The sequence below is a fragment of the Podarcis vaucheri genome (assembly GCF_965113315.1).
Source record: "Podarcis vaucheri genome assembly, chromosome: 3".
In the NCBI taxonomy this organism is placed as follows: Eukaryota; Metazoa; Chordata; class Lepidosauria; order Squamata; family Lacertidae; genus Podarcis; species Podarcis vaucheri.
The window spans coordinates 119,953,213-119,970,856 of NC_138761.1; the positions used below are offsets into that span (position 1 = coordinate 119,953,213).

A 17,644-nucleotide genomic window follows, 5' to 3' on the forward strand; every position below is an offset into this window, starting at 1 on the left:
TTTTTCGGGCATATATCAGTATGCTGGAGGATAGACATCTGCCAAGGTTTGCCTGGGGCTGTTTTGAGGGAGATTTTGACTCATCCCTGGTGAATCACAAACCCAGGGTTACCACCATTTACACTTTGCCTCTAATATTTAAGGTGTTTTCAAGAAACATGTTCCAAGAGCTGCATACACACCTAAGGACTTGTGGCACCTTTTAAGACTAACTATAAGCTTTATGGTATAAGCTTTTGTGACACTGCAGCCCACTGTCAGTTGGCAGGTCTGATGGTAGAGCACGAAACTTAATCTCAGCTCATGAGTTCAAGCCCCACAATGGGCAAAAGATTCCTGCATTTCAGGGGGTTGGTCTAGATGACCCTCTGGATCCCTTCCAACTCTACAATTCTATGATGATGAATTTTTTCTGCAGTGCATCCCAACTGACATTTCAACATGCATCTGATGAAGCAGGGTTTTAGTTCATGAGAGCTTACGCCACAAAACTTTTGCTAGTCTTTAAGCGGCAGCAAGGCAGTTTTTTGCTGTAGCAAAACCAACACGACTTCTCACCCGCCTGGGAAAATGATAGAGAAGGCAGTGTAACTTTCTTTTTGGATGTGGGGGAGTGGTGTGTTGGTAAACGGGGGTGTAAAAACTGATGACGTGTCTTGACATTTCTACACAAAGCTCAGATGCATGCAGAGGTGCTACTGCTGAGAATGAGCATTGCAGCTGGCAACAACCCAGCCACCTGCACTGTGCTAAATTGCACACTTTTATCAGGCACTGGCAGATCTGTTGAATATCATTTTACGCAGGATGCCTTAAATTTGTTGTTGTTTAGTCGTGTCCGACTCTTTGTGACCCCATGGACCAGAGCACATCAGGCACTCCTTTCTTCCACTGCCTCCCGCAGTTTGGTCAAACTCATGCTGGTAGCTTCGAGAACACTGTCCAACCATCTCATCCTCTCTCGTCCTCTTCTCCTTGTGCTCTCCAGCTTTCCCAACATCAGGGTCTTTTCCAGGGAGTCTTCTCTTCTCATGAGGTGGCCAAAGTATTGGAGCCTCAGCTTCAGGATCTGTCCTTCCAGTGAGCACTCAGGGCTGATTTCCTTCAGAATGGAGAGGTTTGATCTTCTTGCAGTCCATGGGACTCTCAAGAGTCTCCTCCAGCACCATAATTCAAAAGCATCCATTCTTCAGCAATCAGCCTTCTTGATGGTCCAGCTTTCACTTCCATACATCACTACTGGGAAAACTATAGCTTTAACTATACGGACCTTTGCTGGCCTAAAATTATCAGTATCTTAGAAGCTGCGCAGAAGTCGCAGAGAGATCCCTAGTCCTAATTCAGGCTGGCATGTGTTAAATCAAACCATAGACTTGTCAAGTTGGAAAGGACTCAAAAGGGTCATCAACCAGCAGTTCATGAACTCATCTAGATCATGATCATGACGGATGGCCATCCAACCTCTGCTGAAAAACCTCCACGGAAGGAGAGTCCACAACCTTCCACTTCACTGTCCGAACCCTTCCCGATTTATTTTTCAGCAGCTGCACACCTACCTATATTTCCCTTATATTCACAGCGTCTTTTTTCCTCCCTCTTGGAAAAATGGCGACCATAGAGGTAGGAAAAATAATAAAAGAGTCCCGCTGCGGCACGACTTCCGGTACATCTCAGAGAGTCTCCCCCTGTTTCGTAGCTCTGTGGTGACTGCGGCCTGCGTATATTTTCAGAGAGGAAGCCCGGCTCGGTCGGTCGCCGAGCGGAGACCATAGAGACGGCCGCAAGACGGCGGAAGTGACCTCACATCCGGCCTGCGGAGAGATAGGTTGGCGAGGGAAGGGGGGGGCGGTTGTTGTGTTTCCAAAGGGAAGGGGGCGGCGAAGGAGAAGCGAGGCAGCCGAGTAGAGAGCGGCGAGGAGCGGCTGACCCAGTTCTCCGAAAGGTGCGGCTGCAGCGGAAGTGGGGCCGGGGCCTAGCGCCCTGAGGCGGCGCCGGGGACGTTGGTCTCCCTTTGCCGCCCACACCCCGCGTGAGGGAAACCTTTGGGGGGGGCAGGACGACGACGAAGCCCTCTGAGGCGATAGAAGGAGAAGCGGGGGGGGGGTGGTCAGAGAGCGGCCTAATGGCGCCCGCTGGGGGGTTGGAGGGTGTGTGTTTCCCCCCCCTTCATCCGGGTACCCGGGGCAGCGTACCTGTCTGTTAGGGGCGTGGTGCATGATGGGATACGTGCCACGGCTTTCCGCGTCTTGTGTACTTCGAATGCTTCCCCCCCCTCTAGCTCTCGGGGGGCGGGGCCTGCGCGAACAAAGAGGGTAGGGGCGGGGCCTAAGCGATGAGGGGCGGGGCTTAGCAAAGGCCTTGTTAGAGACCTGCTCCTCCAGCCTGCTGTGCCATGTGGGTCGGGGCTGCTCTTTGCTTTGGCTTAGCATCTTGGCCAAGGCAAGGGAGGACTGAAGTGGGGGGTTTTTTTTGGGGGGGGGCTTTTCGTTCATATAGGGACCCTAGGGGTCATCTAGTCCAACCCTCTGCAATGCAACGTTTTGCCCAACGTTGGGCTTGAACCAACAACCCTGAGATTAAGAGTGCCGTGTTCTGTCTTGTTTTCCTACGCAGAAAGGAAAGCAGCAGTGGTGGTCGGGAACACAATATAGAGGGCTGTTGTATATATTTGTTTGTTTACCATGTTTTAAGGGACACGGTTGGCGCTGTGGGTTAAACCACAGAGCCTAGGGCTTATGATCAGAAGGTCGGCGGTTCGAATCCCCACGACGGGGTGAGCTCCCGTTGCTCGGTCCCTGCTCCTGCCAACCTAGCAGTTCGAAAGCACGTCAAAGTGCAAGTAGATAAATAGGTACCGCTCTGGAGGGAAGGTAAACGGCGTTTCCGCATGCTGCTCTGGTTAGCCAGAAGCGGCTTAGTCATGCTGGCCACATGACCCGGAAGCTGTACGCCGGCTCCCTCGGCCAATAAAGCGAGATGAGCGCTGCAACCCCAGAGTTAGCCATGACTGGACTTAATGGTCAGGGATCCCTTTACCTTTACCATGTTTACATTCCTCCTTTCCATCCAAGGATCTCAGGTTCTCACCATCCCCACTTTTATCAACAAGCCTGTGAGGTAGCTCTGACTTTCACAGGGATTTTGAACTCCTGGGCCCTAGCCCATCGTTTCTCAAACATCTTGGGTCCCCAGATGTTGTTGGACAACAACTCCCATTGTCCCCTAGCTAGCAGGGAGTTGTTGTCGTCCAACAACAATTGAGAACCCTGGTTTGAGAAACACTGCATTGGCTCCATCAAAGTGTCTGTATTATTTGAATACAAATAGGGATATGGGCGGTGCTGTGGGTTAAACCACAGAGCCTAGGGCTTGCCGATCAGAAGGTCGGTGGTTTGAATCCCTGCGACGGGGTGAGCTCCCGTTGCTCGGTCCCAGCTCCTGCCAACCTAGCAGTTCAGAAGCACAAAGTACAAGTAGATAAATAGGTACCGCTCCGGCGGAGAGGTAAACGGTGTTTCCGTGCGCTGCTCTGGTTTGCCAGAAGCAGCTTAGTCATGCTGGCCACATGACCCAGAAGCTGTACGCCGGCTCCCTTGGCCAATAAAGCGAGATGAGCTCCGCAACCCCAGAGTCGTTCGCGACTGGACCTAATGGTCAGGGGTCCCTTTACCTTTACCTATTGAAACAAAGGGACGCGGGTGGCGCTGTGGGTTAAAGCCTCAGCGCCTAGGGCTTGCCGATCGAAAGGTCGCGGTTCGAATCCCCGCGGCGGGGTGCGCTCCCGCTGCTCGGTCCCAGCGCCTGCCAACCTAGCAGTTCGAAAGCACCCCCGGGGGCAAGTAGATAAATAGGTACCGCTTACCAGCGGGAAGGTAAACGGCGTTCCGTGTGCTGCGCTGGCTCGCCAGATGCAGCTTGTCACGCTGGCCACGTGACCCGGAAGTGTCTCCGGACAGCGCTGGCCCCCGGCCTATAGATGTGAGATGGGCGCACAAACCCCAGAGTCTGTCAAGACTGGCCCGTTCGGGCAGGGGTACCTTTACCTTTACCTTATTGAAACAAATGGGGCTCACATAAGTGAAGCTGATAATTAGATTCACGAGTGGTGGAAGGTGGCACTGCTGTCACACAGCACACACATTTAACTTTTCATATGCAGGTTATATTGTGGGCATATGCAGCTGCCACCGTGTCGAAGGTGAGCAGGCCAGGGTCTAGTTAGTGCATTTATACCCCTTGGGTTCCATACTGGAAGAAAGATGGGATATACATCTGCTAAGCAAATAAAAATGACATTTGATGCAGCAAGTTATGGTGATGAGCACAGGGTTCGGGGGATGGGTATTTAATAAACTTACATCCTGTCTTTCCTCTAAAGGCCTCAGGATGGTGTACATGGCTTTCCTATTCATTTTCCTCCTCTCAACAACACTGAGGGTAGGAGAGGTTGTGATTGACCAAATGCCACCCAGTGGGTTTCATGGCCAAGTGGAGATATGAACCTGGATCTTTCCACTCCTAGTCAGATACTTTAAACGCCTATTCTCCTCCATGAATTTGTCTGCCTGCAGATTTTTGCCATGATAACTAAAAGGAGCCTCAACCTGCATACTGCGTGCATCTGCATCCTGGTTGCATGGTGACAAACAGTAGAGGAGGGCTGCTGTTTTGATGCCTTTCTTGCTGGGATTCCTAGAAATATACTGCTGGCCACTGTTCCTCTGCCTCATTTTCTCTCTGAATTCTCTAATCAGATACAGTGGTGCCCCGCAAGACGAATGCCTCGCAAGACGGAAAACTCGCTAGACGAAAGAGTTTTCCGTTTTGGAGGTGCTTCGCAAAACGAATTTCCTATGGGCTTGCTTTGCAAGACGACAATGTCTTGCGAGTTCCTGCTGGTTTTTTCCCCTTTTCCCACCCTTTTGCTAAGTCGCTAAGCCGCTTATCAGCTGATCCGATCAGCAGATAAGCCACTAAAAGCCGCTAATAGCGCTAATCCGCTAATCAATGGGCTTGCTTTGCAAGACGAAAAAACCGCTAGACGAAGAGAATCACAGAACGGATTCTTTTCGTCTTGCGAGGCACCACTGTACTGAAGTAAGATGGTATGGGATGACATAGTGTGCTTTGGTTATTCGGCTAGGCACCATCTCTAAAGTCTTCATGTTTGAAGCAAAATTAGTAAATCAGATGAGTTTCACTCAGTAACATTTATTCTTTGTTATCTAAGAGAAAAACAAGAATCCAGAAAGGTACAGTTAAGCTGGCAGGTATAGGCATCATATTTCTTACCTACATATTACCTTTAGAGAGGACAGTGGGAGGAAAGACAGGTCACAACAATCCTTTACTTAATTTTTCTGATGTTGCAGACGGTCACTGTTCCTAATGCCCTTTTAAACAGATTGCTATATCCTGGCTTTTTCAGAAATGGGGTTTGTTTGTTTTTTGGTGTGTGGGGGGTTTTTTTGGTAGAAATAGTTTGTGTACCATTCAGGCTTGCAAAACAGTACATTGATACTTGGGCTGAAGATTCAAAATTCAGTGGCCATTTATTTTTCCCTCATTCTGTACAGAATATTTCACTGTTTGAAGAGGCAAATTAGTATGTATATATATATATATATATATATTACTCTAATTTGCATTTTTATCTAGAGCCATATTTCCAAACTATTTGCTTCCAAGAAACACTTTTTCCACATTGTCTCATCAGATGAGGAACTCCCACAAAACTGCCATCGAACCCCAAAGCGTTGTGGAGGATTGTTGGTATGAACTTCGAAACTTAATGTACACAGAGACAGCCTCCTGCCCTATGTTAAATCAGGATGCTGTTCTACAATACATCCCATATTCCTCTGCATTGTGCTTTGTAGAAGATTCGGAAATGGTAGACAAGCTTGCTTTTCAGTGAAGCTTGTTGACAATTACTGATCAGAAACCTCTGGTAAGTTTCTGAGGAGCCTCAAGATTCCTCTAAGCACAGTTTGGAAGCCAGTGATCTAGAATTTCCATATACGATGAAGACACTCTCCAGTATGGGGAAGAGAGAGGTTGGGCAGGTGTGAGAAAAGCTATACCTACTAAAAGTTGTGTCTTCTGCACATTTAAATAAGGCATTTGATGCAGTTTCTCTACTTAAGTCAACCATACCTGGCCATCAGCAGTGCCTGAGAGCCACATGGAAGCTGATCTGAACTCTTCTGCAGAAGACATGGATAAAATTATAATAAACATTAAAGATACACTGACCTTGCCTACCCTTGCAGCTATCTTATCCATGAATCAAATTATATATCATTGGTTTCAGTACATAATATCACAGGGTAGATGGAGAAGCGGTTCTTTTAGAGCTAAGTTATATAACTGTTTGGTATTTGCCCACATACATCATCTCTCTCAGGTGAGGTTTGTGACGTCACAATCTCATTTGACATCAGGATCCTATGAATTGCAGGATTTAGTAGGAAGAGACATAGAGCTGCCAGAGGGAAGTCTGTACTTAAACACAGCTCCCCTTGATTGTTGCAAATGGAGAGAGGAACATGATGACATTTCTAAGGTGACTTGCAGTCTAGTTTCCCAAACTAAATCATAGAAATGGTGTACATTTTGAAATCAAAAGTGGACACAGAACAATAATTATTTTTTGTTTGAATGTAATAATCAGAGATGTTTTAAGCAGAGCCTGGAATATCTTGCAAGATACATTTTAAAAACCTTTTAAGTGTTCTGGCCCTATCTTTGAGTCTGTAGCAGTAGCAGAAGGTTGCATCAATATAACGTGTTCTTGTTTACATAGTCAGCAGATATGGTACTTATAGTAAAGAAGACTTTTAAATTGCAAGTGACAATAATTAAATCAGCTTTGCTATTAATAAGTAGTCTCTGAAATGTTTGGTCAGCTGTGAAATAAACCCTCCAAATACCATGGGGCTTTATTATGATGTATAGTCCGACAATAAATGCTTCACTAAGTATTGCAGAGCTAACCTTGAAACCTGACCATGCTTCTCAAAAGAGAAAGAAAAATAACTGGTATTTCTCGCAGTGTTGGTACTTAAGTAACTTTGACTCCATGCCCATCCTCTAGCATGAGCATCCCTTGTACAGTGTTCTGCTCAGAAGATGCGCCTGCTGGTGGGAGATGAGTGGGGGGAGCACTTCTGCCAGCTCTCCCTTTAATATGCAGCCCCTTGTAGTTTCTAAAAATCTGCTCTGGATGGTTGGGACTCTGGAAGGAAGGATCGTCAGACAGGGGAAGTCAGCATCAAAAAGCCTTCAGTGTACAGAAAGAGCTGTTCCGTTATCAGATGGCCAAACGTCAGTTAAATCAGGGGTGGAGAACTTGTACCCGTCAGAGATTGTTAGATTCCCTATATTAAATAGTGGTTTATTTTTAAATGCAGAATTCATCGCTTCAACAAGTGGGCCTTACTAGATTGGCAGAACAATATACAATGGGTGTTTCCAATAAGAACTTGGTCCTCCCTGTGTTCTGAGTGGTGGTTGAAAAACATTTCCGTCGCTTCCAGTGTGTTAAGGCTTCAAATAATACAGAAGAGGGATAGACAGAAAAAATATATAGGAATCAAAACTTTCCCAGGCCTGCTTACCAGCGTTCTAGACTCCCATTGTTCTAGGTGCGTTTTGCGACAGGGAATTTCATAAGTGCAAGCAGTTTCTGAGCTCTGGGCACAGTACTGCACCTAAGACAGGGGCTGGCAACCTAATGCCCATAGGCCACAAGCGGCCAATGGGGGTCGTTTAACTGGCCCATGGACCCCTCCCCCCCACTCAGTCTTCTCCCGTGCGCCACACTAAACTGGCGCGGAGCAGAGCAGGGACCGACTTCCGTGATGCTGGCCAGTTTCCCATTGGCTACAGGAAGCTCCTGCAGCCAATGGGGAGCTGCACACGCCTGTTCCGCGCCGGAAGGAGCGCCAGAAATAGCGCTTGTGCTTGAACACACACACACACACTGGCCCTCTGCGGGACTGTGAAACAGCCCAAGCCACAAAAATTTTGCCGACCCCTGGCCTACGATTTCAGATTAAAATTGCCACTATTACTCGGAGGTAAATGTCAACCGGTCTTGAAAGACCTACACTGGCTCCCAGTACGTTTCCGAGCACAATTCAAAGTGTTGGTGCTGACCTTTAAAGCCCTAAACGACCTTGGCCCAGTATACCTGAAGGAGCGTCTCCACCTCCATCGTTCTGCCCGGACCCTGAGGTCCAGTGCCGAGGGCCTTCTGGCAGTTCCTTCCCTGCGAAAAGCCAAGTTACAGAGAACTAGGCAGAGGGCCTTCTCGGTAGTGGTGCCCGCCCTGTGGAACGCCCTCCCACCAGATGTCAAAGAGAAAAACAGCTACCAAACTTTTAGAAAACATCTGAAGGCAGCCCTGTTTAGGGAAGCTTTTAATTTTTAATAGGTTATTGTAGTTTAGTGTTTTGTTGGAAGCCACCCAGAATGGCTGGGGAAACCCAGCCAGATGGGTAGGGTATACATAATAATAATTATCATTATCATTATTATCAACCAAGTTAAATGGGGCTTCCTCCCAAGTAGAATGTGCATGGATAGGGGACCTGAAAACTTTATTTTTTCTTTTTAAACCCAACATGTTTTGCTTAGGCTTTAGTTGCCTTGTTTAATGTACTTTTAATTTATGATGTGCTTTAAATTTGTAATATACTAGCCAGTTAGTTACAGTGGTTTAAGTGGTGTAGGTTAAAGTGTTATCTACCTCGGACTCTCACAGTGATGCTTAAAACCAAAACAAATTTTGGAGTGGGATCATTGAAGGACTGGACCCTCAAGATGGGTGTCTCTGCCATCAGTTGTATAGGCCTTTAATATGTGTTAATTGTGGTGCCAAAAATACATATTTATGTGAAGGAAAGTGGGTGTAGGGTTTTTCTGCAGAGTGGAAGGAAAGGAGGACTTTTTTCTGCCTCCCCACTTCCAGCCACTCTGAAGACTGTAGAAGGGACCCTCTTAAGAATACAGTGGTGCCCCGCAAGACGAATGCCTCGCAAGACGGAAAACTCGCTAGACGAAAGAGTTTTCCGTTCTGGAGGTGCTTCGCAAAACGAATCTCCTATGGGCTTGCTTTGCAAGACGAAAATGTCTTGCGAGTTCCTGCGGGTTTTCCCCTCCCCCCCTTTTTCTTAGCCGCTTATCAGCTGATCTGATAAGCTGATAAGCTGCTAATCCGCTAATCCGTCAATGGGCTTGCTTCGCAAGACGAAAAAACCGCTAGGCGAAGAGAATCACAGAACGGATTCTTTTCGTCTTGCGAGGCACCACTGTATTAGGGTGGCGGGCAGGGGAAGCACGGCTTTGTTTTTTGCAGTCTTCAGATGAGGACTAGACCATGTGAAAAATGATCACAATGTTTTAGCTGCAGTTCATTCATTTTCAGCTTCAGCTTCTTGTTATAAAAAGTGTGCCTGGACATTCCATTGTTGCACACATAACCTAGGTTTAAGGTGCCATTTAGCTCCTAGCTTTCATATCTCTGTTTCTAATACTGCTGCTTACCAGCCCTTGAAGCCACCCCAAACAGGAAAGCCTTGCAATGCTTTGATGTTCAGAGTCCAAATTTGATAGACTGCTAAGGTGAAGGACATTCAGCAACTATGATAACCACACTTGAATATCCCTCTTGCCTGCCTCTTATTGATCAGTCTAGTTACATGATGGTCCAGTCAAGAAGGAACACTTTGGTGTTAAAGAAAGGAGTAAAGGAACGAACATGCTTCTGAGATTTGTTAGGTCCACACAGTTTAGGGCTTTTGTGGTTCAAAGCCCAAGCATCTTGCTTTGGGTGCAGAAAGTAGTGACATTCCAGAGCACACATTAGTGGATTATTGGTATGTGGTAGACTATGTTTAACTATGTTAAAAAATATTAAAATATGTTTTATATCTTAACTTGGTAACATAACAAGAAACAGTACCCCCCTCCCAAACTGAACAGCTTTCAAAGTTGTATCGGTCGTAGTGAGAAGGACAAAGTGCAATTAGGTTGCCTGCCAAGTTTTTGCAGGTAGAACCATTCTTTAGCAAAAGAGAATGGTGCTCCTACCAGTACTAGATAAGATTTATCTCCATCTCAGCTGGAACTAATACATAGTGAAAGTGGTTTTTCAGTGGTACTTCGGGTTACATCCGCTTCAGGTTACATCCGCTTCAGGTTACACACTCCGCTAACCCAGAAATGACAGGGTATACAGTGGTACCTCAGATTACATACGCTTCAGGTTACATACGCTTCATGTTAAGAACTTTGCTTCAGGATGAGAACAGAAATCGTGCTCCAGCAGCGCAGCAGCAGCAGGAGGCCCCATTAGCTAAAGTGGTGCTTCAGGTTAAGAACAGTTTCAGGTTAAGAACAGACCTCCGGAACGAATTAAGTACTTAACCCGAGGTACCACTGTACAGACTTTGGCCAGGTTTGTATGGCATGCTGCGTCAAACCATGACTTCTCACAAGTGCATCGTCTCTAGGAGAAGAGACTGCAGTAGCTTTGCTGCTTCCTGTTCATGAGATCATGGTTTAGCACTCTTGAACAAACCGCAGCTCATCAACCATATGACAAACCTTGGTTAGAGCTCACGGTTAGTCAGGAAGGAGCTAAAGCATTAGCCTCGGTTTGGACGACATGCTAAGCCAAAGCATGACTTAGTGCAACAGCCGAAAGACTGGGGAGGAGCAAGTGAACAAGAGTGGCATACCATACACACAGTGCTTTAGGCATACTAAAATTAGTGTTCTAAAAATACCCAGTGCCTTAACTTTTCCCTACAAATTTAAATGGCAGAAGGGGATGTGTGCTACTGATTTTACACATATTAACATATTTGTACTATTTTATTCCCCCCACCCACCCCCCAGTAATGCTTTGCATTTGAGGCAATGTAACATTTAAAGCCACTTTTAAGTACACTTAAGTGAATCTTTTTGCCAGTCATATATTCAGGGTTTTTTTCTGGCTGTTGGTTTGAGTGTTGTGCAGCGTGTGAAAACTTAACATGGCACAGCTGTTTAGTTTTGCTTAGTAAATAAGGGTAAAGCATTCAACTTGGAGCATCAGAAAATCTCAGGTTCAAACATTTCCTGCACCCCACAGCCATGAATGTAACACTGTTGAGAGATCAAGTTCTACCATGTTTTGCACCAAATTAAATTTCTGAATATACCATAATTCTCAAGGGAAACCCCATAAAGAGCTGTTTCACCTCAGGGTTCCAACATGTGAATGAAGACAGCAAGGTATTCATTAGATGGAAAGGATTTGAGACGTCTTTCAGTATGGAAGCTGATGAAAGATACATTAGCTTAACATTGTAATCTGCATCTACTACAAAGCAGAGACTGGCAAGGCTAAACACCACCAATTAAAGTTGTCTGCATCTTCTCTCCCCTCTCCCAGTCAGAAAATATGCCAGATATTGTTGCCTTGCTCCCATTTTTCAATTACCAGTCAGCTTCCTTGCATCCGAAGGGTTCTTAAATAGCATCTTGTTCAAACCTGATTGAATATTGCCTATTGGACACACACACACACACACACAGAGAGAGAGAGAGGGGGGGGGAGTGTGTAGAGATGACAAAATACAACCTTGCCAGACTCTGCAGGGAAGGCTTTGAGGAAGGTGAAGGACCCTTTGCTATCCGTTAATCTTCCGGCCAAAAATTATCAGAACTGCTCTCCACTATTTCTCAAGTCAGATTGTCAGGGTCAAACAAGTCAGTGCTGCCTTGCATATTGTCTAACTTGGACCATAATTGCATTATTTTTCACAGTCCGTGCAAAATACAGGTTTTAATCTTTGTGTTTGTTTCCACCCTAAAAGGGCCAATAGGAGAATTTTGATACATGCATAGTCACATTATAGTGTTAGATACTTGTCCATAGATATTCCATCTCCACTGCTCAAGGAAGAAAATGGAGGAACAAGTCTTCCCAAACTATGTGTCTCTCCCGGCATTGCAGACACTGGATCACGTTTCACTGAAATCAAAAGGGAACTTGCAAGTAAGTGCAGTTATGGATTTGACTGAGCGTCTTTAAGACCGTGGTGTGTTTTTTCCCCCTTTCAGGCTTAAGCTCAAAGGCACAACCATGAAAGACCCAAGTCGCAGGAGTACTAGTCCAAGCATTATCAATGAAGATGTGATCATGAATGGTCACTCTCATGAAGATGATAATCCATTTGCTGAGTACATGTGGATGGAAAACGAAGAGGAGTTCAACAGGCAGGTGGGTTAGCAGATAATGTCACCCCTTCCATATCTGTAAAGAAGTAGTGTTTTTTGTGTGTGTTTTTTGGGTACCATATTTTATTAGAAATTTCTGAAGGACTCTTGCCTCTTTTCTGCAGATACAGCCTTTGCAAAGAATTGTTGTTCTCTCAACATGTATCTCATTTGCCTATATTTTCCTCCAGTTCTTTCCTTGATAGTCTTGTCTCTCATTCTGAAACACAGCTTGGTACTCTGGTTGCTTAATCTCTGCTCTCTGCTTAAATTAGATACTTAAATAGAGAGGAATGCTCAGCGCTGTAGCTATTGGGGGAGGGGGGATAGCCAGGTTTTTTGCACCGGGTGAATTTTCCAGAGAAGTGCCATTGAGGCTCCCAGTGTGTGTGTGTGTGTGTGTGTGTGTGTGTGTACATGTACACAAGTGCACATGGCGGGGGCAAATGGAGGCTTTGACCCAGATGAAATAAAGCCTTATTTTGCCCCTGGTTGCTAAATAAATACACAAGTCAGCAACGCCTTCTGAGATGGAAGAATTCCTTCCCATGTGTAATTTTTAACTTACTAGCCATTTCTAACCCTCTTATTCCACTGTCAAATAGTATCAGTGATTATCTATGTGGGGTTACCTTTGAAGGTGACCCGGAAACTTATTAACTAATCCAGAATGCGGCAGCTAGACTGATGACTGGGAGCGGCCGCAGAGACCATATTACACCGGTCTTGAAAGACCTACACTGTCTCCCAGTACGTTTCCGAGCACAATTCAAAGTGTTGGTGCTGACCTTTAAAGCCCTAAACGGCCTCGGTCCAGTATACCTGAAAGAGCGTCTCCACCCCCATTGTTCTGCCCGGACACTGAGGTCCAGCTCCGAGGGCCTTCTGGCGGTTTCCCCGCTACGAGAAGCCAAGTTACAGGGAACCAGACAGAGGGCCTTCTCGGTAGTGGCACCCGCCCTGTGGAACGCCCTCCCACCAGATGTCAAAGAGAAAAATAACTATCAAACTTTTAGAAAACATATGAAGGCAGCCCTGTTTAGGGAAGCTTTTAATGTTTAATAGGTTATTGCATTTTAGTGTTCTGTTGGAAGCAGCCCAGAGTGACTGGGGAAACCCAGCCAGATGGCCGGGGTATAAATAATAAATTATTATTATTATTATTATTATTATTAGGTTAAATGCTGTGCGTTGCTATATTACAAAAATAAGAAGTAAAGCAAAAAGGCAGTTTCAAACAAACTCATATTAGTGTTAGGAAAGAAGTGAGGTGTGTTCTGATGGCCTCACAGACTCCCCCCCCCCGGCCATTTTTCATTTAGGTCTTACTTCCCATGCCCTTAGTAGCTGTGTTTAAAGTTAGCCTGCCTTGTTTTACATAGGATGTGTTGTCAGCTCATGTGGGATGGGAACTATGGGAAATAAACTATTGTGCAACTAAATTATTGCACAAACTTGCCAAGTTAAGGCTACTTACTGGAAAATATGACTCTTGCTAGAACCAACTGATTTTTTAAAAAAAAACAACAACCAAAAAACCTTTATTTTCCATGATGAAAATACTGTGAAGTAGTTGGTTGAGCAGTGCTGTAGCATTTTCTATGTGTGATCTCTGTGAAGAAGCCTTAAGATTGGTGGCTGTGGTAATGGTAAAGTTTCTCTCCTATGTTTTAAATACAGATCGAAGAGGAGTTGTGGGAAGAAGAATTTATAGAACGTTGCTTCCAAGAAATGCTGGAAGAGGAGGAAGAACATGAGTGGTTTATTCCAGCCAGAGATCTCCCGCAAACGATGGATCAAATTCAGGACCAGCTCAATGATCTTGTTATCAGTGACAGTTCGTCACTGGAAGATCTGGTGGTAAGTGCCTGGTTTTAAACATTGAGTTTATTTGTACCAAGGCTGCCTACAATCCTTGTCAGGTATTTATTTCAAAGAGGAGCTAAAAAAGAAGGAAAACAAGCCACTTCATAACAGAACCTCCTCTTCTGCCTTGTTCTCCTTCTCCCCTCTCCCTCCCGCTTAATGCCTTTGCAGTGGAAAGAATGGAGAGAAATAAGGAAAGCATGTGTTAAGAGTCTAGGAAAATAGTCTGGGGCTAGGTGGTTAAGAGAGGGAATGTGCGCTTGCAGACCTCCGGAGCAGCTCTCATTTGGCTTTTGGATTCTGTGACAATGTGGCTTGCATGTCCGGTGGCTGAAGCTGGAGGTGGCCTCAGTGTCTGTCTAGCACCTGCCATATGATCAAGTCCGTTGGTAGCGCGCAAATTGTAATAACACATATCCCAAATGCTGGGAGGCTCAGTGCAATCTTCTGAATTTAAAAAGGCAATACTTTGAGATCGATGAACGAAGTGTGCCTCCAATTTTAGTAGACTAAAAGCATAGAACAAGCCAATGTAACGTATTTTCCTTTCCTCACACTTTCCAAGTCTGTTCCAAAAACACCTTGAGCATAGATAATGACTAAAATGAGGGAAATTGGCTGAATATTGGAGTAAATCCAAAGTTAGTTTTGGCACCATTGATTTCATTGGGACCAAAGTTCAACTACTTGTGGTCACCTAAACATATCTGCTCAGATGTCAGTTCCATTGAAGTTTCCTTCCTGAACCACAATGCCTAGACTGAAAAATTGCCTTCCCACAGGGGGAGGTCACCTGCAACATTTGTGTGAATTGCTGCCCTGTATATTTTTTCCCCTGCCTATCAATCTTCTCTGAGAGGCAGGTAATTTTGACAACCTCACCAGAGTCCTTACTTAATAAAGCACATTTGTGCGAGCTGGCTCACAATTTGGGAGTTTCCTGCCTTAGTACATACTCTGCACACGAATTCAGCAGAAGTTATCAAAGCAGTTGTTTTTTGGACGGATAAACTTGCAGAAACATGTGAATCTTTGCTATTTTTTTCATTGATAGGAACCTCGTGTTAAAAGTGCAGTGACAAAAAAAGTCATAGTGAAGCCTCAGGTACAATAATAAACAAGAATGTAGTATTCAGGAACTCTGGTGTGTTAAGTTAAAACCAGAACTACTTAAAAGTAACCACAAAAATAACATCTAAATTGCCACATTAATGTTTTTGCTGTTGATGGTTAAGGATTCACTGTTAAGTTTAGAATTGGGAACAGTGGCTAAAACATCCAGGCTGCTCTGTTTTAATCCATTATCTAATTAGGTGAGCCTGTGAGTTACGCTCTTTGACTTCTTTTGTGACACGGCTGTGGATCCATAGGCATGGTTTTTTGATAGAAGCTAATAGGCTTGTACCAAATTCTATGATTCTATGAAATGTATTACGGTGTACTCTTAAGAAGGGAATTTCCTAAATACTCTTTATATATCATGGAGCGGGCTAAACATCCAAGGATCTGTATTAATGTGGTGACAATTTGTTCAAAACTGTGGGAAATCAATAAAAATAATTGGTAAACATCCAAGGATCCTTCAAACCCTACATTCAACATTCAGATAATTGTGTCCTTGATAAACAGTGGGGTTTCCTCTATGGTTTTTACAACAGTTTCTTAATCTTAAACATTTAAAAATTAATGTTTGTGCCAGGGGCTTTAGCTCAGTAGCAGAGAACATGCTTTGCATGTTGGCTTGACAACCATATGTCAGGAGTGCTCTGATGGTGTTTCCTGCTTGGCAGGGGGTTGGGCTTGATGGCCCTTGTGGTCTCTTCCAACTCTATGATTCTATGATTCAAAACATACCAACTCCGTCTTGGTGAGTTTGGGACTTCCTCTGCATGTGAAGACAGGGTCCGGCAGATTGAGCGGATGAGCCTAAGAGTGGGTCCAACAGTCAATAAGATGTTTTCTGCATGAGCTGTAGAGGGAAGTGAGGGGCAGGTGGAGCTTGACAACCTGGAAAGGTAGCCCATCCAGGAGAAGGAAAACTCGGATGCTCAACCTCCAGCTGCCTCGCAGGATGTTTTCGGCAGAAGAAAGGGCTAAGGAGTAAACGAGACCCAAATCCAGAGTGGAGTCCCTAAGACAGTTGGGTGGAGCCTTGTATGCCTCCTTCTTGCAATTCCTGCTGCTAAGCTGCTTTCCTTTGGCCCACATTCGTGAGGCTTGTCATCTGGGCAGCTCAGGACACACAGGGCAGCTCAGAACACGCCTCCATACACACTGGCCAGGTTTGCACCACGAAGTGGTCACTTTGGCGCTGCTAACACCCTGGTTTGACTTCAGCCCCAGAGGCACACTCCATTGTCCCTTGAGACACATGGATGCCAACAAGACTCTGTATAATCTCCAGCTAAAAGGATTAGTGCATGATGGCAAAGACTCTGGGCGATGCAGAGGCACATCCAAAGTCCGTTTCGGGGGCCTAATTCAGCCTGCTGTTTGGTTTAACCCAGCCTCTGTGGCAGTTTATTTCCTGGGGTAAAATCTTAAGAGAAACTCAACAACTTTGGTTGCCCCTCATGCATGTTCACTTCATCAAATATGGCCCTCTTTGAAAAAAGTTTGGACACTGCTGCTGGAGAGTCACTGGCCGTCAGAGCAGACAGTACAGTGGTACCTCGGGTTAAGTACTTAATTCGTTCCGGAGGTCCGTTCTTAACCTGAAACTGTTCTTAACCTGAATCACCACTTTAGCTAATGGGGCCTCCTGCTGCTGCCACGCCGCTGGAGCACGATTTCTGTTCTCATCCTGAAGCAAAGTTCTTAACCCAAGGTACTATTTCTGAGTTAGCGGAGTCTGTAACCTGAAGCGTATGTAACCCGAGGTACCACTGTACTGGGATATATGAGCAACTAGTCTGACCCCCGTATAAGGCAACTTCTTTGTTTCTATGATAAGACTACCTTGTTCTTTAGAACACTTTTCTATGATTGCAGCTTGCAGCTCTTGGCTGTTAAGAACTTTTGTTGAACCTTGTGCAAATGCGTCATAGACGCATTTTGCCCTATAAACTCAATCTATAATGTCTCTTTTTTTTCCCTCCAGGTCAAGAGTAATCTGAATCCAAATGCAAAGGAGTTTGTTCCTGGGGTGAAGTACTAAATATATGAGTAGACTGGGCCCTCTTTTGGTGGATGTAGCACAATTTCCACACTGTGAAGCCAGTATTAGAAGATTTAATTGTTAAAACGCTCTCTCTTCTTGTCACTGTGTTACACTTACGCATTGCCAAAGTTTTGTTAGTCTTGCATGCTTAATAAAAGTGCTGAGACTGTTATTAAGTCAACTGCTGTCAGAGGTTAATGGAATGGAGAAAAAAATGAAATAACACTTACAATTGGACCCAGGCTCTTTTTGTGAATGAGACAGTGAGGTTGGAAGCACCAGTCAAGTTGAGAAATGTACCAAGTTTCTGAGAAACTCTTGGAATTCTACTTTTTAGAAGGATTCGTG

The 17,644-nt window shown here is 45.2% G+C and overlaps 1 protein-coding gene across 3 annotated transcripts; it reads left to right on the plus strand.

The window, feature by feature from the left end:
• Positions 1 to 1,802: 1,802 nt before the first annotated feature.
• PAIP2 (poly(A) binding protein interacting protein 2) lies at positions 1,803 to 17,477 on the plus strand. Of its 3 annotated transcripts, none has more exons than XM_082216557.1 (4): positions 1,803 to 1,825; positions 12,115 to 12,274; positions 13,951 to 14,130; positions 17,237 to 17,477. In XM_082216557.1, exons 2-4 carry the CDS (start codon positions 12,137 to 12,139, stop codon positions 17,291 to 17,293), a joined length of 375 nt encoding a protein of 124 aa, XP_082072683.1. In that variant the 5' UTR covers positions 1,803 to 1,825; positions 12,115 to 12,136; the 3' UTR covers positions 17,294 to 17,477. The 3 variants fall into 3 exon arrangements, with proteins under 3 accessions (XP_082072683.1, XP_082072682.1, XP_082072681.1); XM_082216556.1 differs by having other exon boundaries at positions 1,804 to 1,942; XM_082216555.1 differs by lacking the exon at positions 1,803 to 1,825 and adding an exon at positions 6,424 to 6,565.
• Positions 17,478 to 17,644: the final 167 nt, after the last annotated feature.